Genomic DNA, 26,060 nt, shown 5'->3' on the forward strand with positions numbered 1-26,060 from the left:
GGCCAGGTGCGTGTGCGTCACTTACCTTGAGAACAGATGACACCAGGATGCACTATGGGAAAAAGGCAAGCCGGTGGATGCAGTGTGATGCTTTGGTCGATGTTCTGCTGGGAAACCTTGAGTCCTGCCATTCATGTGGATGTTACTTTGACATGTATCACCTACCTAAGCATTGTTGCAGACCAGGTACACCCTTTCATGAACACAGTATTCCCTGATGGCATTGGACTCTTTCAGCAGGATAATGCACCCTCCCACAAACCAAAAATGGTTCAGGAATGGTTTGAAGAACCCAGATCTCAATCCAATCGAGCATCTGTGGGATGTACGGGACTAACAAGTTAGGCCATTGAGACCCCACCTAGCAACTTACAGGACTTAAATCATCTGCTGCTAAAGTATTGGTGCCAGATACCACAGCACACCTTCAGAGGTCTAGTGGAGTTCATGCCTCAGGGGGTCTGGGCTATTCTGGCAGCAAAAGGGGACCTACACAACAGTATATTAACCATTTGATAGAGCATTCAGATATTCTATTGTAGTGTGTCTGTAGTGGTGTTAACCAAATGGTTTAAATAACAATTCTTATAAATACTAATGAAATCTATTTGATTTGGGGCCACTTAAGCAGCATTTACATCTTTTCTGGATCCTTTGTGCTCATTTTAGCAATTTTCTATATACTCCCTTTTAGTGTGTATGTTGGACAGGACTGGATAACATGTTTTCTGCCAAATGCCTTTTGTGTCACTATGTTATTGGGGCATTTGGAGGGGCTTTTCCCTATGCTAGGTGTTGCCAGCCTTTTACTAAAACAAATATTTTGCAACCCCAAGTGTGCGTGTGTGTGTGTGTGTGTGGGGGGGGGTGGCGAGTATGTGGCTCTTACCTCTCCCTACTGTTTCTTTTTTTCTAAAACTGACCGTATCTTTACTAATCTTTTTCCGGCAGGTTGCTCTGTTGTTATTTATTATATCCAGCTAAATAGATACATATTATATAAAAGATGAACCAAATTAGTTTTTAATAAATCTAAATAATTGACCTTCCTTTTTGTCTTATATTCACCAGCTCTGAATAACGCCTCATTACCTCCTCACCAAGAGAATATTAATTCTACCATCACACTGCAATTACCACACGTTCATGGATGGGACAACCTCATTTTCAATTTTTTTCTATCCCAATGACTGTTCTTTTATACATGTTGCAGGGTCCACGGGCATATATGATTATCGTTATCCCTGCTGCAAGGTGGCTGGCAGATTCTCACTGATGAAGCCTTTAGTCAGCAGGTTATTACAATTTAGATGTCACCTTTTTTTCACCTCTGTGTAATTTTCAGGGTCCCTTCACCCTGTTTTAAGGAAAAGAATAATAGCCGCTTTACTTCTGCTTGAATGAGCATTGATCCGCATTAACGTCAGCGCCACGATAGGAAATATTTTTGTTGCCCATTTCAGTTTAATTCCCCATAAATAAAGCTCTCAATAGGAAAGACGAAACACACTGCCATATGTTCTGTTTGGATTGTATATTTTTTTATAAACAAAAGAACAAAATTACGTAAAAACACAACATGTATTAAATAAAAAAGGCAAACCGCACATCATACCAATTGACGTATGAAATTTGCTACTCTACATACCTGAATAGACGTAAAAAAGGCCACCCCAAATAAAGCCCTTGAACTACTCTATCACTGTTAAATGCATTAACAGCCCCTACGGGAGCAAAGAGACACCTACGTTTCTTAATCCCAGGACACATTTTATGTGCCCAATTTGTAAACATTTTTATTTTGCTGTTCCACTTATAGATGTGGGAGAAATGCTTTAAAAACGTGATTCTTAGTAATGCTGAGTGCCCAAACTCTTCTCGGAATCATTTAATCACGTAAAAGTTTACCTACTTGCATGAAACTCTTAATTATCATGTGGCACAAAAGCAGAAGGTAATAGGTTGTTGCCATAGCCGTCTTGTTTATTTGCTTCACATACTAGAAAGTGGAATAGCACCTTTAAAATGTCCACAGTTAGTAGGTGCTGCTTGGTATTGCATTGATACTTGTATGTCTCTATACCAGTGACATTATACAGTAACAAAAAAAAAAAAAAAGGAAAATTGCTGTATTAAAAGTTTGTTCTGGTAGTTTAAATGAGGCCGTCAAACATGCAATTCGTGCCCTTCCAGTGCATTGCTGTAGTCCCAGGATTTGATCCCACATTTGTGTACTATTCAATGATATCATCATTAGCCGGAAAAGCTTCCCATGTCCAATTAAATCAACGGAAATTTACTTTGCCTGGAAATTAAAAATAAACATAAAAAGTATCCAGGACTGTAGTCTGCATAACGAAAAAGGAACTTTTTTAGGCTTAAATGCTTTCTTTTTTTGAACAGAATTTGATGCATAATGTTTATGTCCAAAAAGTCATACCGACGAGAGTCCAAATTGTATCACAGTATTATTGCTGAAGCGGATATCATTTAAAATGGGGTCAGGCAAGTGAACGTCCTTTTAAGCAAGGTTCATCTCATCACTGTCTGGATTGATTGGGATATAGCCTTCTTCTCGGGGTAAGCAGAGACAACACCCTGCCCCAGTCAGGTCTAGCTCGTTGAACTTGAAGTCTTTTGGCGTCAGAGATCGGAAATCGACTGTATCGAAAGCTCTGCAGATGTGTTTGAGTTTCCTCCAGAAAACATAAGCCAGCCCAATGCCTAATGCCTGTAACACAATGTTTGGGCAAGCAATGTAAGAAAACCAGAGTAATCAACATTCTATACCGAATCCATGCCACCCCCCCAAAAAAAAAATGACACAAGAATATAAAGAAAGACAATGAATGATACCTGGGGAAAAGGTTATTTGCCGGTGTATAAATGAATGCTATATTTGAGACGATCAATGTGTAATTGATGCAATGCACTGGATTATGGATCAGTAATATGCATGAATACATTGTGTAATAATTCCCAAGACATAGATTCCTGAATATAACGGTACATGTGATGAGATTTATTAGTGGGTAATATACACTAAATGGACAAAACTATTGGGGCACCTGACCATTACAACAACAGGGACTTTGATGACATCACATTCTAAATACATAGATATTAATATGTGGTTGGTCCCCCATTTGCAGTTAGAACAGCTGGAGAGTTTCTGTGCGACTTTTTGCCCATTCATCCAGTTGAGTATTTGTGAGGTCAGACACTGATGTTGGACGGGAAAGCCTGGCTCGCAATCTGTGTTCCAATTCATCCCAAAGGTGTTCGATGGGGTTAAGGTCAGGGCTCTGTCCATTCAGTCAAGTTCTTCCACACCAAACTCCTCCAACCATGTCTTTATGGACCTTGCTTTGTGCACTGGGGCATTGTCATGCTGGAATAGAAAAGAGCCTTCCCCAAACTGTTCACACAAAGTTGGAAGCAAAGCATTGTCCAAAATGTCTTGGTATGCTGAGGGGACATTTGGGACAATGCTATGCAAAGGGGGGACCAACTACATATTAATATCCATGTATTTAGAATGCAATGTCACAAAAGTCTTTGTTGGTGTAATGGTCAGGTGTCAATATTTTTGTCTATATAGTGTATATGTTTTGCTTAAATTATACATTATTTTGTAGGTTATATACGTTTGTCACAGTGACTTCTGTTTAAAGTGAGGTGGTAATTGTTTGCTGCAGATCTTTGGAACATCATCTATTTAAAAAAAAAAAAAAAAAACGTGTGAAACTTTGTGGTCAAGGAATTTATGAAAAAATTTGGGTTATCCTAAGTCTTCTTAGCTACATACTGCTATAAAGAGTTATTTTTCCATGAAGGAAGTATAATCTTAAAATTACCTTCAAAAGAGGACCACATTATCAGTAACTTTCAACTGCAGGTTACACTTTTCTGAAACTAAACAGTTATTGAAGGACCCTGGCCTTGAGGCTCATGAAAAAATATGGACCATAGATGCAAAGAATACCATCTTCATTGATCCACTTAGTGTTGCATAGTCCGTTTATCACAAATAACCTTTGTCCATACAGATTTGTGCAGGTTTTCAGTTTAAGCAGATACACATATAAATTATTATGTGCAAGTGACCTTTACCAGGTAGATATATTAATGTATATTACAGCAGATGGAAATCAATAAATGTATAATAAATTATTAAACTATTGAAATTCAGGGCAAAATGTATATGGAAATGAACGAAAGACTGACATGCGATTGGAAAATGGATGATGGATGAAAGAATGCCTCCATCCTTGGGTAGATATAGGAAAGATGAAAAAGTCTAAATAGGTAATACATACCTGAGGAGCCAACAGACCTATTGCTATACCAAATGTTATTGCAAAGTTATCGTTTAGCCACAAGCCCACAGCATGGATACAGCCTCTCACATGTATAATGTGAATAACATCAAGTCTCTATGAAGAAAACGGAAAAAGGGGACAGTATTATGAGAACAAAACACATATAGTGACATCATTAACAAAACGATTTCCACAGCCAATGATTACCCCAGCGACCACAGGCAACATACAACCCTTTGCCCAATGTCTTGTTACATTATTATTATTATTTATTGTTTTATATAGCACCATCAAATTCCGTAGCGCTGACATTAAGTAAGGTCAAGGTACATCATCAGTAATAATGGTTATATTTATAGTTCTAAAAACACCTGCTTTGTTTTTGGGGAACTCAGAAGTGAGCCTTGACGGCAGAATTTGTTTGCACCTCTTGTTTCTGCCTGTGGATATCAATGGATGCCACAATCACTACCAATTCCTGACTTGGTGGAGTCTGTATAAAACAAGTACATTTTTAAAATTAGGGTATGTGAATGAAGCACTTGTGGTAAGTAATTCCAAGACCTCCCCAGTGGCCAAGCTTTCACAGAACAGAGTGATTAAAAGTCAGCCATTAAGTAATTGTTTTTTTTTTATTGGACAATAACGTTAACTCATTATGTACCATTCCTGTTAGGAGCGGCAGGGAGGTAAAGGGAGTTTACTTTTCTATGATGGGAGCATTAGGGTAAGCATAGGGTCATCACAAAAGTATGGAAAGATTTTTCATCCATACGAGTTGTTTGCCCAAGAGAAATATAATGGCTATTACGGGTGTTTTGATGGATCATGTCTGCCTTGATTAATGATTTCCTGGGACCACTGCTCACTCACTGATAAATGCAAATAAATGTATTTTAATCCAGGAACATTTGCCTAATGCTACAAGGTGACCCTTGGAAATGACTTCTAAGTAGCTAATCAGCCTTTTGCATCATCTTCCAAGAACATTCCAAGGCTGCTTCAATCGTAACCTTTGGCATACTCTGACTTTTATCAGATGTAATACTAATCTCAAATGCTTGAAGGACCCTATATCCCTTCCAAATAGCAGTAGTATTAATGGTGAATCAGCATATCAGTTTGCCAAGGTTGGCTTCTCCTTATGAAAAATTGAAGCGGAAAACCACACAAATCTGCATGCAAGCGCCAAACTAGGGGATGACCCAGATCTAAATCCTGCAACACCTACTAAAATATACTCATAATATGCATAAACTCAACAATTATTATTTATATGTGGATAATGTGATTACAATTTAAAAGACATAAAGGACACAAACTTTAGGGCTTATTCGCACCTCAAACATGACTAACTACAAAAAGCAGTAATGAGAAGTCTAGCCGGTAATCTTCAGAAAATGACTGTTAAGTGTCATCTGTGAGATTGAAGCACTCTACTAAGTGAGTTCAGCAAAAGTTGATTCTCAGTCCTATCAACTGCAGAAGGAGATACTCCAGGAACACAATCACCAGAAAAAAAAATAGAATACAAAAATGAACCCATGTTTCATTTAATGCATGCGCTTTCTCAATTGCACCATTTCTTAAAAGGTTCTACCCGATCCGTAGCCACAGCTCAATGACATATGTCTACAGCATGTCTTATTTTTTCTACCAAAGATGGTCTTAATCAGAATACTAGTATCTATTTAGATGTGCTAAGAGTACTAGTGGAAAAACTCCCAACATATGTGAGAAATAAAAAAAAAAAAGCAATTCCGAAATTACGTGAAATACAGAAAGCCCCAAGTACTTCCCTTGCCAGCTTGGGTGTGGAAGCACTATATATTATGTCATATGATTTGGCCTTTCAATAAAAAGAATTAACTTTCTATGTACGTAACACAATTGCTTTGGGCATTTTTTTCCCCTCATACAATGTTTCCTCGTTCAACTACAAGATTTATGAACACAGCAATGGGCACATGCTGTGCCCAAATTATACCATCATATTTCTAGGTTGACGGGAAGGCACAATTTTGACTCATGGTGTATTGAACACAGTGTTTTCTGAAAGCGATATATTGATGACTTATTTCTGATCTGGAATTAGAACAGTGTAACTAAATTATAACAGATATAAATGTTAATAAGACTGGACTTAAACACAAGAGGCTTGGATCATCATGGTCTACTTCTGACTGACTTCTGGGGCCTTGGAAATCAAAGTTTATATACGTCTGTAAAGAAAATCTACAGCAACATACAGTTTGACAGATATATCCTCAATTAGAGCATTTCTTATCAGTCAGTGTGTGAAACCAAGTCAGAATTGTACCAACACTGAGGAGTCTCAAACTGAGTTTCAAAGTGTAAACCTGTCTTTCGGGCGACAGGATATCCCCATAGAGATTTCAAAGCGGCTTATCATTGAGCTGTGTTTACTCAGCAGCTCAGGATCCCAAGTAAATGATCCACTTCTTAAGAAATTTATTTTGTTTTCAAGATGTGACAAATGCAATCTATTCCTGGCGTGCCAAATTTGCATATCTCCACCCAACAGGAAAATGGTCCTGCATAGGGCAGCTCTGTATGTAAATTCAGCTTTTTCTTGTTGCCATTGTCCGATCAAAACTTAAAACTATAACGCAAGCACGTCTGATACCTCTTTATCGAGTGTCTGGTACCCACACAATGTGTTCTTCACTCCTCCATCATTCTGTAAAAGAAAACGATAGTGTGCTGTTAATGATGTTTCTCTATGCACGCAGAATTGAAGACAAATCAATCCATTTCGCAGCATGGAGCTATAAGCCGCCTTTTCAGAGAGATAGACTCATTCTGCCTCTGTGCACAGTCAGGGCCTTGGGATAAACGGAAGATGAACAATCATTATGAAAGGAGTTAATGCTACAGGGCAAAACTTCATAAAAACATTAGAGCTGAATAAAACACGTACAAAAAGTTATTCTATTCCATGGTTAAAAATCTATATTTTTTTATTTGTTTATATGGAACACTTGGTGCAGCTTTCTAATCAACAAAAATACTGTTAAGCCATTGAAAATTTAGAAAAAGTTAAACCACAGGAGGATTATGAAGCAACTGCTTTCATATATTCAAAACCAGCATTAAATATATATATACACACACATACATACATATGCACACATACAAAGATATACACCGATCAGTCATACGATTATGACCACCTGCCTAATACTATGTACTGTAGGTCCTGCTTTTGCTTCCAAAACAGCCCTGTCAGTTGAGGCATGGACTCCACTAGATCTCGTAAGGTGTGCTGTGATATCTGGCACCAAGATGTTAGCACCAGATCCTTTAAGTCCTGTAAATTGCGAGGTTGGGCCTCCATGGATCCAGCACATCCCATAGATGCTCATTCGGATTGAGATCTGGGGAATTCGAAGTCAACACCTTAAACTCGTTGTGTTCCTCAAACCATTCCTGAACCAATTTTGCGGGAATACCAGCAGAACATTGCCCAAAGAAACACACTGCCTCCGCCGGCTTGCCTTCTTTCTATAGTGCATCCTGGTGCCATATGTTCTCCAGGTAAGCAACGCACACGCATGCGGCCATCCACATGATGTAAAAGAAAATGTGATTCATCAGACCAGGCCATCTTCTTTCGTTGCTCTGTGGTCCAGTTCTTATGCTCACGTGCCTGTTGCTGGTGCTTTCGGCAGTGGACAGGGGTCAGCATGGGCTCCATCACTGGTCCCAATACACAAGAAACTGCGATGCACTGCATGTTCTGACACCTTTCTATCAGAACCAGCATTAACTTGAACCACTTGAACAATTTGAGCTACAGTAGCTTGTCTGTTGGATTTGACGGCACGTGGCAGCGTTCACCACCCCCATGATCCTGTTGCCGGTTCACCACTTTTCCTTCCTTGGACCACTTTTGGAAGGTTCTGACCACTGCAGACCGGGAACACCCCACAAGAGCTGCAGTTTTGGAGATGCTCTGACCCAATCATCTAGCCATCACAATTTGGCCCTTCTCATTTTTCCTGCTTCTAACACATCAACTTTGAGGACAAAATGTTCACTTTGTGCGTGATTTATCCCACCCAGTGGTCATAATGTTTGGGCTGATCAATGTATGTATATATAGAAACATAAGTTGCCCAGCAAGTTAAATTAATTCATTAATTACATTTGCTAAACCACTACCCAGCTGCAACATAAGCAAATAAGAATTTCTTCTATGCAATAACAAGATTATACAGTGTTCTAATACAAAATGAAACATGAGACATAGGGCTGAGTGTACTAAATAATGAGATTACATTTTTATCATACATTATCCCTTCTGGATTAGGGCCCATCTTCTCATTGGAAACCCCACTGAGGCTCTGTTGGGAGCTTTTCGGAGGTCTTGCTTTACAAAGTGACAGTTTCCAATATTCTCTCTTCAAAAGCAATTTTAATATTGAAATTATTTCTTCTAGGTCTGTGTTAACTTAATGAACTATGAAACAATCTGAAATCTGCATTTCAAAAAGCTTTTTCCTCCTTCAAAAAAAAAACCCTTTACTATATAGTGAAAGCAAGTATGTTAATAAAATATATTAAGTATATTATTTTTACTATTATCTACTTAAATGAAACGGTCGTTTTAGGCAAAAAATGTTTGGTTATATTTAGTTGGCTAATTATCAATTATTAACAATGTTAACTAGGAAAAAAAATATTTCTTACAGAAAAATCCTGTTGGTTAAAAATGATAAAAGTTGCGCAGATTAAAAGTCAACATTTTGTTTTAAACTGTCAAGCTATTATTTTAGATATTTCTAATAAAAAAATACATTTGTCATAAAAGATCATCATTCAGTTATTCATTTATTATGCATGTCACTTGTGAAATATTGATATGTATAAACTGAATGATTTGCCCTTGACTATGTTAATATGTTACTAAGTGAAGCTAATACAGTTTGCTGCACTGAGCCCTGCCTGCAAAGTAAAAAAATAGGCATTATTGTCCCCTTTAAATGGTATATGAGTAAACTTGTCAGACACCAGATAAATGTGTGCAGCAATGAAATAATGTTTCTGTTCTTTTGAAGTGAAAAGAAAAAAAGATACCCTTTTTTTTTAGGCAGCAACTGATTTACGATGTCCGTGTGTCAGCGGTGCAAAATTGATGTCGGGGAACCTGATGTTCCCATCAATAACGCTGGCTCCATTCCCCACTGCTACAACGGATTAAATGGTTATTTTTGGGAGAATTTGAAATAATTGTTTGTATTGTACAGGGGCGAGCCTACGCTCTCTGACACCTGGGTGCAAGAATATTTATGGGGCCCCCATAAGGGTGTGGTTATATTGCAAACTCCTCCCCCTAACATAATACCTGTAACCACACCCATTTTTATGGCAACCACTCCACTGACTTCACCAGGTAACATGTCACCACATTCTACAGTGCCAGCTTTGCCGCCCCAAAACTTTTTGCTCCAAAATAGCTTGTCAGTGCCATCTGTGCCCCAAACAGCTTTTAAGTGCCATATTTGAGCCCCAAACAGCTCATCAGTGTTATTTTTATTTATATAGTGCCACTGTATTGATTGTTACCATAGGGTACATCTAAAAACTAGTCATTACATATTGACGCAGCTCTGTGTCCAAGAAGTGAAGGCTTATTTCTAGGTTATAATAAAGGTTTAGATGGTGAACCCTGCATCCACCAGGTGTTTATTGGAGATTTACTACTATTTGTAGCATTTTGAAGCCCATATAATTTAACAAGTCTCATAATTGGCAACCAGTGTAAGAATCACTGAAAAAATTAATTCAACAACGGATGGAGACCTATCTGTTATTTACCCCTGACCCAAGTATACATTTGAATATCACACAAATATTTTCTGTAACAAAATGTTATAAATTCATTTGAATATGTCACCAGTGCATTTGGCAGGGATTTTCTGAGTGACACTTCAGTATTCTGGAAGCATATAAGACAGGCAAACAGCAGATAAAGTCTCATCCTCCGTGTCCACATGAGAGATGAAGCAGAACACAACTTCATTTGTAGCTCAGAATACAAGCCACAGAGTCATTTTTTATCCGTTGCCTGGAAGGAAAGGAATTTTGAATCACAAGAGCCTTTTTGGGTACATTTAAATAATTTAGCGATTTCTCATCCAGTGCTCTCAGCAGTCGACTGCTGCTTAAAACTAGTCCTACAGAAAGATGCAATGTTTTGATTATCCCTATTCTGTTCATGACTGTATACATAAAATGTTCCTTTTAATGTAAGTTGAGACGCGTATTACTTTTTTTAAAGTGCACACGGATCAGATGACAGCTGACCCATACCCTATTTCTGATTTCAGGCACGCCACAAATCCAGAAGAGTGACTAGATTGGCCAAATGGTTCATATTTGTGGTCAGATTCTATGATTCTATGTTCTTACCAACTGTGCAGCTAATCAGCAGGATCGTCTCGTTGGCTACGTTCCAAATTTTGCACTAGAATAACTTTATATATAACATTTTATAATTCCCAATATTATTATGGTACAGTAGTTTTCTTAACCTGTTTTGCAATTCACAAGTTGGGGAACAGAGTGCAAGACAAAAAAAGGACAATATGTGTAACAGAACACAATGGAAGGTAGCACTCAAAAAGACATATAGCTAGTGAGCGGGAAGTAAAAGATTAATAAAAAACATCACTGAACATATATAAAAACACAACTATAAAATATATAAGAATATGGTAAAACACGCAACCATATAATACATGAAGCACATAAGCAAACATGTATAGCCCTGTAAATCTCCAGCAGTATCCAGCAGATGCAACATGTGGCTATAGGTGGTGGAATATATGGTATAGTTGTGATAATATTCCAAAAAATCATTACATTCTATCAAAAGCTCCACAGCTTCCAAGTTCTATTTTTGTGATCAATTATCCAGTTCACAGGGTATGCTGCTCAGAGACACGGCCCCCTTCAGCACAGCGTTATGCTGCTTCACGTATGTGACAGTTGCAGGCATAAGTATGAATGTATAAGTCATGAGTATACGGTGGCAGATCAGCACATTTATTAATATGTTTTGAATTGTAAATAAGAGTTAAAAATAATCATAATTGTCAATCACAGCACTTACTGAGTACACCTGCTGTTTGACAGGGAAACAAAATAGGGGAAGGGAAGGACTTTACATCATTAAAGGTGATATGAGCCAGTCTGGTAAAAAAAGAAACCAAGAAAAGGCGCCTTCTTCAGTAAGAGTTCTGTTATGGTAAGAATGTCCATTTTTTACATTAAATATGTAAAGAAGGGTTATAAGGAGGACTTAAAGGCCGATGTTGTACAAGAGCAATAAGTGTTTTCCAGAGATCACAGTAAAATAAAGTGACACACGGGGGGCGTGGCTTGCCTTGCTGAGAGATGGCTGCTTGAGCTCTTCGCTCCGCGGTTTACTCACTTCAATCCGCATCCATCCACCGTCTTCCCGCAATATGGGCAGACTAAAACGGCTATCTCAGAGACAAGAACCCCCAGACACCCAGACAAGACAATCGGGGCAATCGCTCCGCTCTTATTTTCACACGCCGGCGGCCTTGGGCCCCCAACCACCATCTCCTAACATGGCGCCCTCTCCAGCCAGCACGGCCTCATCCGAGGAGGCTCCACGTTCGCCACGTCTGCCAGAGTCAGCTTCGTCCTCTGCCGACCTTCAGGAACTGTTCCGCTCACTGCCGACTAAAGCAGACCTCAGCAACCTCGTGGCTGAAGTTAAACTGGCCCTACATGAGGAAGTTGCGGCCCTTCGGGCGGACATCACAGGGGTTGAACGGCGCACCGCACATCTGGAAGCATCTCAGGCCAGTGCCGCACATCACCTCTCTGAACTCCGTCAGTCCTCCACTCACCTCACTGGACTTGCCTCGGAACTGCTCCGATCAGTCGAAGACCTCGAAAATAGAGGTAGGAGAAACAACGTGAGGGTGCGGGGCCTAGGGGAATCTGAAGGCCCAGAAGATCTCAGGGCCTTATTACAGCGGCTTTTTAATACCATACTGGGCCGCTCGCTTGATTCCCCAATCCGTCTGGACAGAGCACATCGCGCCTTGCGTCCCCGTGGCAACCCCGCCGACCCCCCCAGGGATGTCATATGCTGCTTTCAAGATTTCCTCCTGAAGGAAGAAGTTATGGCTAAAGCCCGGGGTTCGCGTACATTTGCTTTCGAGGGCCACGCTATAGCGCTCTTTCAAGATTTGTCACCTATTACACTTCGGAATAGGCGGCTATTGCGACCACTCACTTCCATACTACAAGACAGAGGTATAAGGTACCGCTGGGGCTTTCCCTTTCAGCTTCTTATAACACATGGGGGCTATACTCATATTATACGCCGACACAGCGATGTCGCGGAAGTCACACGTGCCTTGGGCCTGCCTGCCCTTCAAGTAGACGACTGGCAGAATCCATCCCTTCTGACAGGGAATGTCCCCCTGCGCGGCTCATTGCCCAGACGTCGGGGACCGGGACGCAGGGAAGACGCTATCGAGAGAATCCACTCCTTGCACGCACATGAAGAGTAACATCTCCAGTTATCCCTCTTGACACTTCGCCATAAGGGAAAGAGACGGTGAAAAATTTATATAGATATTTCAATATTTTTTTTTTTTTTTTTTTTATATTATTATTTTTTGATTATTTTCTTGCTCCGTTATCTAAATAAGCGACCGTCATCACTCGAAACTTTTTGAGACTCTTTGTCCTCACGGCTTCTCTTTCATGTCAGGGCAACCTTTTACATATGCTCATTTGGATCTGCATGGGTCAGAAGTACAATTGCTTTTGCCTGGATTGACAGGCCTACCTTGCTGAGTCTCGACGCCGCATTCCTGAGCGATGTCCACACGCCTGAGGTTATGACGTACTTCTATTCTTCTGCCTCCTGCGACCGCTACCACTCGATATTGTTTGTGGCTCTTTGTCTTCATGGACAGTCTCATACGTCAAGGCTGATCACCCTCTTGTCACGGTGCCTTCTCCTCTCCACGCCTTTGGATCCGCAGGTGATTGAGGTATATTTGCTCCTGCCAGCATTGTCGCATCTACCTTACTGACCTTCATCACCACTCTGCTCATACATGACGTCCACTCGCCTGATATAGTAGGACTATTGTTATTCTTTCGCCGCCTGGTATTTGAGGTCTGTACAATCAGGTTGTTCGGTCTTCACCGTACGGTCTATATACCGCTCGCACGTTCTTTCACATGCACTTTCAGTCACATTTGGCCGATATCTTATTTTAGTCTAGTCAAACACCAGCACCTCTCTATACACCACAACAGGGTGTTTTTTTTTTTTGTTTTTTTTTTTCCTCTGGACCGCGACTGCCCTCTAGTCTGTCTTGCGCGTTTGGCATTCGCTGCCTGACCGGTCCTACGACACGTCATCGCCTCCAAGCACATATAGCATCGCTCTCGCTTGCGATTTACAGGTAGTGGAGAGCGGGACTTATCTGTGTCGGTATATTTACTTAGGGTTTTTTTTTTTTTTTTTTCCTCTACATGTTTGCTAACTTCCACACTGTCACGGGATCATATACCGCTGTCTTACTGTTTATTGGAGTCTGTTGCTCTACGTACTATAGCATTGTTTCTTCCCGGTATGCTGCTCTGTAGGGGAAATGTGTTGGGAGGTTTTCTGCCACGCTAGCATTACATGGTGGATGGTAATATACATTGTTTTACCTAAGTGAGTTTTGACTGCGAAGTTACTGTGATTTATTTTTTGTTTACCTTGTTAGAAACTTTGTTTCTAGACTGCTGTTCTCTCTAGTGGGGTTTCCACTCTCCTTAGCAACTCGGGTTTGCCCTGGGCGTCGGACTTCGGTGTGTTACCGGAGTTAACGGGGTCGCCCATCCCGATTATTGCTGTAGTGTCCATCACCTGGGGTTCCCCGCCCTCTCGGTTCCACTAATTATATATTTGTGTATGTATATATATCTCTATATATATATCTAGGTTTTTTTTTTTTTTTTTCCTTTTTCTCTGTTCCCCTCTCTCCCCCTCCCTCATTCTCTCCCTTCCTCTGCTACTTCTTCTTGTCTTCCCCACCGCCCTCCGGCATGTCTCGAATTGATCCGCCCTTCCGCTCCTCACCCCTGGCAGTAGTGAGCTATAATGTTCGCGGCCTCAATATTCCAGAGAAGAGGACCCGGCTGGTCCGGGAACTCTGCCGGGACAAGGTGTCCGTGGCTCTCTTACAGGAGACCCACTTCAAGGGGTCGACCGGCCCTGCTTTGCGGAGCTCCGCTTTCCCTTTAATTTACGCCAGCAATTACTCGGCCTCGAGATCACGAGGGACTGCCATACTGTTTTCCCGCCACACGCCTTTCCATATGTCTGAGATGAAAAGTGATCCTGACGGTAGGTTCACTTTCGTCAAGGGTACCATAAATGACCAGACCTTTACGTTCGCCTCCATCTACCTCCCCAATTCGGGACAATGTGCTTCTCTTTCCCGTATTCTCCGCTCTCTCATGGAATTTAAACAAGGTGTCCTGGTTTTAGGGGGGGACCTTAACATGCCACCGGATCCCAGGGTAGACACCTCTTCTGGTTCCTCTCGCGTCCCGCCCTCTCAGATCAAACGACTCAACGCTATCCTGCACAAACACAGATTAGTTGATTGCTGGAGAGCTTCTCACCCAGCTGACAGGGACTACACATGCTATTCCCCTCCTCATAGATCATACTCCAGAATTGATCTCCTCCTAATGGAGTATTATCATCTCAACTTACTGTCGGCTTGCACCATAGGGATGGCAGGGTTGTCGGATCACTCTCCGGTCACTTTGCAACTCCGAGCTCAGTTGTTTCAACCTTGCACTACATCTTGGCGCCTCAATGAGACGTTACTGTCCGACGATGAAACGGTACAGGCTGTCAATGATCAGCTGGCACATTTCTTTCGGGAAAATGCAGATTCTGGGGTGGGTCCCTCCTCCACTTGGGAAGCCCATAAATGCACTATTCGGGGAATCTTCATTAGTAGGGCCACTCATCTGAAACGCTTAAGGTCTCAGGAAATTATACTACTTTCTAATCAGATAGCATCCATGGAACAACTCCATAAACATACTTGCGACGAGCGCACTTATCTAGAACTGACGGAACTTAGGCGTCGGTTAAGCACCCTTCTTAACTACAAAATTCAACGCTCCTTTCTGCACACCAAAGCACTTTACTATGAACACGGTAACAAAAGCGGGCGTTTATTGGCTAAAGCACTGCGGGCAAAACAGCATTCAATGTACATTTGCAAAATTAAAACACAACACGGCTGGACCTCTTGCTCCCCCTCCGACATTTCTAATTCCTTTCTGCACTATTACCGATCGCTATATGGCCTTCAGGGCGATTACGCCGGGGAGCACCGGAGTTCTCTCATTAGGGAATATTTACAATCTCATGTTTGTCGTAAGTTGACGAGTGATCAGGCGGAGGCGTTAGAGGGGGAAATTACTGAGGTGGAACTCTCGGCCGCCATGAAATCCATGGCCGCTGGTAAAGCGCCAGGTCCCGATGGGTTTCCCCTTAGATACTACAGGGCCTTTTGGGAACACTTGAAGGATCCCTTTCTGACCCTGCTCAACGCACTGCGGACTGGCGAGCAGCTACACCCTCACTCCCTTATGGCTACCATAACTGTACTGCCTAAAGACGGGAAAGATCCTCAGCTGTGCCAAAGCTATAGGCCTATTTCGCTCCTGAATTCGGACCTAAAAATATTCGCAAAAATCCTGGCGACCAGGCTTCAGCGTGTAATGGGAGTCTTGGTTCACCCTGACCAGTCTGGCTTTCTTGCCGGTAGGGAGGGTCGTGATAGCACATATAGGGCGCTTAACACCATTCATGTCGCACAGCAGACTGCACAGCAGGTCCTTCTCCTGTCCACGGATGCGGAGAAGGCATTTGATAGGGTGGCTTGGGATTTTATGTTCCAGGCCCTCCGTACTATGGGCTTCGGCTACTCTTGGATGCATTGGGTTTCAGCTTTGTACTCGCTGCCCTCTGCTCGCATACGTGTGAATGGCGCGCTTACGGAGCCATTCCAGATTCGTAATGGAACGCGCCAAGGTTGCCCCCTATCCCCCCTACTGTTTGCCCTCACCCTTGAACCCCTTCTCCAGGCCGTCCGAGATAATCCTGACATCCATGGCCTCCACTGTACGGGTCATTCGCTGAAAGTCTCCGCATATGCGGACGATCTTTTATTCGCTGTGTCGCAGCCTCTCATATCTCTACCGGTCATTCATGAAGAGTTGCGAGCCTATGGCTCCCTCTCCAATTTTAGAATAAACATGGATAAATCCGAGGTCCTGGATATTTCTCTGCCCCCCGATGTAAAGCGGACACTCCAGAGTTCGTTTCCCTACCGATGGTGTCTGCGCAGCATTAAGTACTTGGGGGTTTGGGTGCCAAGGGACCTCACGACGATATATGATGAGAACTTTCCCAGATTACTGGCGCAGCTAAAGAGGGATCTACAACGCTGGTCACTATCCCATGTGTCGTAGCATGGCAGAACCAATGTCATCAAAATGAACATACTCCCAAGGGTTCTGTACCTTTTTCAAACCCTTCCCATTTCCATTCCAAGGTCTTTCTTTGGGGAACTCCGTTCCCTTACGCTCCGTTACGTTTGGAGGGGCCGCAGTCCTAGGTTGCGATACGCCGTTCTTACCCGCTCCAAAGACATGGGTGGCCTGGCATTGCCCGATTTTCTCGCTTATTACCGTGCCTCCCACTTACAGCGCCTTCTCGAGTGGAAATTCCAACCGCCATCGAAATTATGGATCACTCTGGAGCAAGCTACCGCACACTTCTCCCTCTCCTCCTGCATGTGGCTTCGCCCGGGAGCCCTGTTGACCCCACTCTGTACTAATCCGTTTGTTCGTGCCACTCTAACTGTCTGGAAATCCCGTTGGGTTGGGGGGGTCCTTTCCTCTTTCCCCTCTCCATTGACGCCGGTCGCAGGCAACTTAGATTTTGCTCCGGGGATGGAGGACGGGTATCTTTCCTCGATGGGCTTGAACCCTAAGGCCTGCATTTCTGACTTCTGGGACAGTGGTGCTCCCCGGTCTGCTGAGAGGGTTTTCCCGCCTCCTGGCCCTGGTATACTCCAAAGATATCGCTTTTCACAAATCACGCACTACATCCACACACTTCCTGGTAAACATAACCTCACAAGGGACCTCACAGCTTTTGAGCGGATCCTTCAATTGGATAAGATACCTCGGGGTGGGGTCTCGATCACATACCAGCTTTTGAACGTGGGTACCCCTGCTGCCCCCCCCTCATTTATGGGTGCTTGGGAGGAAGCCCTAGGGGAAGTCCTCACTGACAGCCAGTGGGAGAAGGTTTGTGTTTTAACTCACAAAGGTTCTGTAGCCTCAAAATACCAGGAGACGGCATATAAGATTCTCACTATGTGGTACAGGACTCCAGTCTACATTGCTAAGATTAGCCCGGGGAGTGATCCGTCATGCTGGAGGTGTGGGGAGGAGATTGGTACATTTTTGCATATTTGGTGGGATTGCGAGAGGATCAGACCCTTTTGGAAGGGCGTGCTGCGTGGTGTGGGGGAGGTGTCGGGTCATGAGGTGCCATATTCCCCTGGTCTTTGCCTCATTTCCCTCACGGGTGAATCTCTGACTTCCATGAAACGTTCTGTTTCTAGACACCTTCTTAATGCTGCCCGTTCCCTGATCCCCCGCTACTGGAAACGCACTGAAGCCCCGTCCCTTCGTCAATGGGTTACTCAGGTTGAGGAGATTAGAGAGATGGAGGAATTAGTCCACCTGTCCTCTGACAGGATGGAAGCATTTACTAAGGTCTGGGCAAGTTGGCTTTCATTCCTGTCATCCCCGGTTCTAGCTGCGCTCTTGAGGTGATGCGGTTTGGCGGTTCCCTTCCTTACTCTCTGGTCTCTACCCTCTTCATATCCTTGTCCCCCACTCTCTTTCCCCTTCCATCTCTATTATTCCATCTCTCCACCCCCCCCTTTTTTTTTTTTTTTTTTTTTTTTGTGTGGCCCGGGCGGGTGTCGGATGCCACTAGGGACGATGTGTTTCGGTGGCCTGAACCACCGTAATCCCTCGTGTGTCTCCATTGTTCTGTCCTGTCTGATTTGATTGTATTCATTTGTCTTCCCATTTTTGTCCCCCTCTTGTTTATGCATGTTTTGAATTACGATGTGAGATTACTTGACCATGCACCATAGGTTGTGCTCTGTGATACTGGAGACATTTATACTCACCTGTCATCCACTGTTTTATTTTCTCTCTTTGATTGTTACATAAGCCGCCCCACGATTGTCAATTTGTTAGACCTCTTTAGCAGCCCCAGCGTGGGTTTTAACGTGATTTACTCTGCATTGTCCGACGCATGTTTAAGTGGCTCCTTCTCAGTTTTGACATTTATATGTATCTCATTGTCCGAGTGATCTTTATTGTACTGCCTTGTGTTGTACCCCATATGTGTCAATAAAAACGTTATTTACCTAAAATAAAGTGACACATTATATGGAATTATAATATATTTGACGAGGGTGCATTATGTTATACATATATATATATATATATATACATACATGAAAGTCATACGTATATGAATATAAATAATAGAATGATTAGCACAATAAATTATGGGAATATGGGGGTATGGGATTTAAAAGTACTTTTAGATATACTGGAAGGTTTGTAAACCAGGTGGATTTATACGTTAGTAGAGACACTGGTCTCTATTAAAAACATATGCCCAAACTACAAAAAATGCCAAGAGTTGAAGTACTGTGTGAACTCACCATTCTCACCATGTTCCATTAATTACCACCAGTTCAGTCCCCATCAGTACCAACAAGTGACTTGTCTCAACTTGCAGGAATGGTGAAGAGGTAATTTAGCAGATTTATATAAATGTAACAAAAAAATGCAGGGCTAAAGGTCCAAGGGAAGATAAACTGATGAGTCCACTCGAGGTCCACTTTAAATTACCGAACTTTCAAGTTTATAACTTTCCAGTTCTCATTTTATGCATTTTTATGTTTTATTGAGAATCTGGAGCTTGGCGAAAAGAATTTGCTCTTACTTTACAAAGGAGATCAAAAGTTACAAAATTTTAATTGTACAAAATAATGTGTGATATAGGACATAACTACTACCTGGGCACCAAAAAATGTTTAACTACACTTAAAAAAAGTTCCATAGTCAGCAGAATTGTAAAAGCTCTTTATAGCTATAAAATATCTGCTGTTCCTTACTTTATTCCTCCGTCCCAAAGGAAAGCGGAGACGAATTTCAGAAATCAAACTTTCTTTACAAATAATTGGTGACTTTATAACCTTTTTCCAATGATACATAGAAATGACCGGAAACAATTAGCAAAGGAATGATATCTGAATATCATCTAACATTCTCGTACTGACCTTTGGGCTCCCTGTGAATTAACTACCTAGGCCATAACAGCACTATTATATGGAGGGTAGAAAGCAAGACTGGGGCGGAAAGATGCTCATTCTTCTCAATACCAGAAGAGAACATTATATTCAAAACTCCAGCACATTAAAGGTTGATTAATAATGTCATACAGTATAATTTAGGTTTCTATGATAGTCATGGATAATATGTAGGCTGGCAGCTGTAGACCACACCACTGAGTACTGGCCGGTCCCTGGCTTTATCATACCCACAGGGGCAGCTAGTATTATTATCATATAAATGTGTTTCCACAGCAGTGTGTGCTTCTACAGTATTCCGTTTAATAAACATAATCCCTTTCAATTCTCTGTCAAAACAATTTAATGCTACATATACTGAATCCATATTCCATGTAAAGTGGTCCTCATTTTTGGATTAATACTCCAAATATAAATGCAGGATCAACTAAAGAAATGCCCTCCAATGATGTCACTTTCTAAGTATTAACAAGTTGCTATATTTTAACATTATATCTGTAAAATAATAAGAGATGATTCTTTACTGGCACATATACTAAAAAAATTGTACTTCGTTAGCAATTATAGTTGTTTTAATACATCTTAAAAAAAATCATTCCAACATCATGATAAAAACACACTGTTTGAAGGGTCCCCACATCATGTTTCTTCCTTATTTTCTGCCTAGTGTTGTTTCTTGAGAAAGCTGATTTATTAAATACAGTAATGTAAATAAAATATTTTTTTTCCCGGTCACACTCCAGGGATTATTGAAATGAGATTTCCTTGTATCTGTTTTTCAGACGTGAATCTCCAATAGACTCTTTTCATGGGGTCCTAATATGGGCTTCTTTCTCCCTGTTTTTCGTTTGCCATTTTCATAATTTGATAATATAGTTACTGATTATTAAAACATGAAAACAAGTCTCAAAGGACTCTCTTAGGACTCTTCTAGAGGCTTGAGTTTCAGAAACACATAACCCCTTCCACTCTGGAGTACCAGTGTGCTGTAGATGAGCGATGCAAAGTCTCAGCAATTGTTGCAGATTAATGGCCTGGATTCTATTATTGGAGGTCAATCCCATACTCCAAATCAGACAGCTGTGTTGGAGAGTGTGGCATGAGCCCTCGTGGGACATGACCAGCCCAATAAGTGGATAGGATACTTCCAACTATCCCATGCTCCCTACTGCCCAACCAAACAGGACTTGGTCAAAAATCAGTCAAAACTATCCCATGAATATCAGTACAGTTGGGAGGTATGAAATCCTAAACACTGTCACTAAAGAAAAACCTCTGTGAGTTGCTTGCACATACACAGTACTCCCAGTGGAACTGCCTGCTAAAGGGTAGGCAGCAGCCATCGCTATGCTAAAGGAGTATGCTCATTCTTACTTAGACTGATATTGAAAAATGGCAAATCTTTGTGTATGAAATATAACCACCGCTCACCATCTGATGTATGTTTGTTTAAGTAGTTAAGTAACCAATCTCTCTAACATCTGCACACCATTGGTTTAACCTCCCTTTTTTGTTTCATGGCCATAATCGCCAAAATACATGAATGCTTTGTGTGAATACGTTGCGGTTACTAATCACAAACTTGGTGCATAGGCATTTGATCTTTTCGGACATTTGGTACGGACATCATTTTCTATGCTGGGCAAATAAAAGGTATCAACTTTGACTAAAGACTCTAGCCTAAGGAGTGCGTTAAATAGTCTACCTGCAGCTTATCATGTATCAGAACGCTTATGCTGGATCTCTGTTGCCCAAATGAGCTTGCTATAAAACATTTAAATATGCATTTTATCCTTACTGTTCCAGTTATACAGCATGTATACGGCACTCCGCAGGAGAGGGGTCCCGTGCCGTTGCAGGAATGGTACTGATTCACCCTCCAGTCGCTGAACTCATCACCTCCGCAACATGAGAACTGCACGAAGAAAATGGTACACTGTGTCATAAGGCCAGTTGGATTCAGTATGCCAGCAAGTGCTTCTAAAAGTGCACCATTATACACACACACATATCTATATCACTTAAGAGTGGATAATATAAGAGACCATCTGAACGTTATCTGCAACTGGCCTTAACACAGTTTATATGTATGAGATTCAGTGCTGACACTTGGTAAGATCAGCAGCCCAACCAATTTTAGGGATTATTTCTTTGAATACATTTCCAGCATTACACTGGAATAATCACTTGACTTTAAAGCGACACACCAGCCAGCATGTGCACTTTAATACCCCCTGTACATTTGCCTCTTAACCCCCCCCACCGCAAAACACACGATAGACCGATAAAGACTTATTTTGGGAGTCAGCATCTTGAGTATTTACAGAGTAAATTGTATATGCCGTCTGTATTCATGGGACTGTATGAGACAATAAATTGTTGTTTAACACTTTTTGGCAACACTAAAAGCATAATTAAGCATAATTAATTTTGCTTTACAAAAAAAATTATCAGTTTGAGGCAGATTAAGCCTTAATTATTCTGTGTTTCTACACATATTCACACACATTTACAGTATATATATATACACACATACAGATCTCTCTCTCTCTTACCCTGTTTCTATCTCCCTCACTTTCCTCTTTCTTTATAGCTCTCCGGTGACACGCAACACCACCCTGCTATCCCCACAACACTACCTGGTAGAGCTGTACTTTCAGATTTGTACAGAATTCAATTTTAACAAGTTTTTTCTAATTCATGTACTTTTACAAATATCTGAAAGCGAGGAGGAACCCCTAAAGAAGGAAGCAAAAACTAAGCATTGAGATGTAAGTTAATGTTCCTTCCTCAATGAAAATGTTTTGTTTTGAAACTAAAAAAACTAAAAAAACTCCAAACTTTCTCCAATCTGAAATGTCAGAAACCTCTCTGCACACAACACTAGAATGCGACCCCTCCCATACACAAAACATGTGACAATAATATGTATTTTTGCACAAACACCATCATCGAGCAGCCCTACTATTTCCCGCATACAGCGTGATCTGCAGCCCCCTACTCTGAAATAGAGAGAGAGAGAAGAAAAGAGAATTTAGGGAAAGAGGGAGAAACAAGAAGGCAAAACATGGCTTCAGGACTGCTTGCATTCTCCAACATACTGCTAAAGTAGCCAGGCTGAACTATACGAACATGGGAAAGCACAAAAAGGAGACAATCAGAGTGCATATGTACCAACCTTTTCTTGCACAAAATCTAGTATATTCTTGAAGTCCAAATCATCATAATACTGCCTGATTCCTACCAGGATATTTGCATGTGCAAACTTTTTCATCTGCAAAAATGAAAACAGTTATTTTAGCGTATTTAATGAACAAAACTATTTGCAACCAAATACTTTAGTTTAGAACCACCGATCTAATCTATAGCAATGTTAGAAGAAGAGGTCATATTATATAAAACTAGAGGGTCAGAGGTTTAGATGAAATGAAAGGAAGTTTTACTGTACTGAGATAAATGGAATGGCCTCCCATCACAAGTAAGGTAAACATTAATGAGATAGGCATAAAACTATCCTGAATCTAAGATAAGATCAAGGACTGATTGAGAACTTTGTCTTACTTCAGGAAAAATGGGCAGACTAGATGGCCGAATGGCTCTTATCTGCTGTTTCTACGTTACATTTTCATCTATCATGGATTTATTTAGCTGGTTTACAATATTATAGAATTCTACAGACTTATTATGAATTATATGTTCAAAATATATGTTCAAAATAAATACATCAATGAATGTTTGTACTTCAAAATATCATCCAGATATCGGGTACTAACATATTAGCTCTTCTATTAAATGATGTAAAACAACAGAGGCTGTTACATTAAAAAAAAAAAATTCTGCATACAGAATAATATATTCTTGAAGGGCAAATTATAAAATAATTTTAAAAGAGGAAGCCTAAATGAGATAAATGGGACAGATGTATTATTCTAAGTCTAATAAATACATTTGGATTTGTATGCAGTAAAAAAATAGACTCCAATGTGCATTTAACATGTAAAACCATAATCTCTGATGCAAATGGACCACCGTTTGGCCAATGGAAGTGTTGGGAGGTGTGTAAAAATAATAATAAAAAAAAACCATAATAAAACAGCAGACGTAACATTCATGACATTTAAATATGCAGGTAAATGAGGATTGTGTCTGCATTTGCCAACCCACTTAAATGAATAATTATACAGCTATGCGTTAATTCACGGCAATGTAATCATTTTACAAATCCAATCACAATTTGTTAAATTTGGTAATTGTATTTTTTTTCAGTTTAAAGACACCATAAACCATAAATAAAATGATGTGCTGTATGGTTAAAAAGATGGCCCTTTCCTATATATAAGCATGTCTTGGAGTAAGTTATTAATTTATTATGTTGCTGGTGGTATGGATCTCTGACAAACCTTACTCTAATTTACTTTAGAAACTGGCTGAATACTATTAGGAAATTAATAGGAAAACTGAATTTCCTTTAGCAAAAAATGGAAACAGCATTGATCAAATATAAATTATCACAAAAATGGAAACTATATATCAAAACACGTAACCCAAACTTTTTCCAACAATAACACAAACCCATTTTAAAACTTTCTATTGGCTAACATGATGCCATCGTGGAAAGTAAATTAGTTGTTCAAAAGTGAATGGACCAAAAATGAAAAAATGAAATTTCGAATCCTTTGGTCCATTTGCACAAGACTGTTATTCAGAATATATCACTGATTCTCCTTAAAACTTTTCAAACCGATCTCCTAACTAAAAAAACAACAGGAGTTTGCCAAGCTTTTTGTTTCGTCAAGGGAGAAAGAGAGAGACGGAGCACAACATGGCTGCTGTATTAATCTGTGAATAAGAAATGAGCTGGGTGTTTCTGCAAGATCAATAATGTAAAATGTTTAGTTAACAAAGCAGAGCTTACTAAATCTGTGCCCAATTCCATGGGGTTTTAATACATGGTCGCTCTCCACAAAAAGCCTGGACTATAAATTCCCTAACAGACAACTTCACGGATGCCAAATATCGAACCCATTATTACTTTATTAAAAATCCTTTGAATACAGTACTTCCAAAAAAACATTTTAACAGTATACTTAATCATAATAGTTTGCTGTGTGATTTGTATGGCAATCATTTTTATAGTCAATTTGACTATTTTTATTTACAATCGGCTTAAGTGAATCGTTACAGCCTGGTTACAGGAAATGGTTATTATTAACTATATAAAAAAACCCAGAAAGTCAATTTTAGGATGAGTTGCTAGGTTATCCACCAGTATTTTTTATTAAATACCCAGTACAGCTGGTTTACTTCTCCTGAGAGAGTTAATTTAAAAATAGCCAGATTCTGTGCTGTATAAATTGCGAAAAACATATGCGGGATTTTTAGTGTCTGATTCTAGATGTAATCGCAAGCCTCAGGGTGAGTGGCATTTGTCCCAGCTCCTGGCTTTATCTAGATTTTAATATTTCACTCTACCTCTTGTTATTGTATCGACAGGCACACACAAAATAGGATTTTATTGTTTTTTTTTTTTTTTTAACATTTTCCACAACATACAGAATAACTATACACGGAAGGGTGGTATATTAATACTCAGTGACAGAAAATGTTATATCTACAGAAATACAATGGCAAGCAGGCCCAATAAAAAGTAAAAGGGTGATTCACAGGAGGTGCTCAGCCCTTCTAGCTGGAAGAACCTGTCAGTATTGGCCCTTTATAATGAATAGGGAAGACAAAGTCTTCTGACTATTCTTCCTTCGGTGAATAGAGCCCCTTGTCCTGTCATAATAATTAAAGCGGCCTTTTTTTAAGTGCGTAAAGGCTGAGTATACTATGATGCCGAGTACCTGAGTTAACCTACTCCATGGTGCCGGAAGGATTAATAAAGAATCCTTTGACCAAACTCTACCAAGAACGTTTCTCAATATATTAAGAAATCCTCTGTAAAAGTAGTAATCGTCACTGTTCATGATATGTTTTTCGCTACCATAGAGGCATTCCCTTAAATGTTTCCAATAAACCCTTTGTTCAGCTCAGTAGTTGCGTGTATAATTTATTAAAGGCTGTTAAAATGTCTATCTGTACCCGCTACCATAACCTCCCTTTGTAATATTTGCCTATAATAGTTGCCCTAGATCACCTCAACTGCTCATTTAAAACGCCACTTCGTTGCCAACCTGACTACCTAACCACCAACAACTAGACCTCCTGTAAGTAACCCTATAAA

The 26,060-nt window shown here is 40.6% G+C and overlaps 1 protein-coding gene across 1 annotated transcript in view; it reads right to left on the reverse strand.

The window, feature by feature from the left end:
• Window positions 1-2,402: 2,402 nt before the first annotated feature.
• Window positions 2,403-26,060, reverse strand: part of LOC128492125 (tetraspanin-15-like) — a 52,409-nt gene continuing 28,751 nt past the window's right edge. Inside the window, exons 4-8 of the mRNA XM_053464583.1 lie at window positions 23,013-23,108; window positions 21,633-21,749; window positions 6,970-7,023; window positions 4,320-4,436; window positions 2,403-2,731 (exon numbers count right to left, since the gene is read on the reverse strand). Coding sequence (XP_053320558.1) covers window positions 2,522-2,731; window positions 4,320-4,436; window positions 6,970-7,023; window positions 21,633-21,749; window positions 23,013-23,108 — 594 coding nt within the window. The 3' untranslated portion in view covers window positions 2,403-2,521. The remainder of the gene's footprint in view (window positions 2,732-4,319; window positions 4,437-6,969; window positions 7,024-21,632; window positions 21,750-23,012; window positions 23,109-26,060) is intronic.

The sequence above is a fragment of the Spea bombifrons genome, chromosome 4 (genome assembly GCF_027358695.1).
Source record: "Spea bombifrons isolate aSpeBom1 chromosome 4, aSpeBom1.2.pri, whole genome shotgun sequence".
Lineage (NCBI taxonomy): Eukaryota > Metazoa > Chordata > Amphibia > Anura > Pelobatidae > Spea > Spea bombifrons.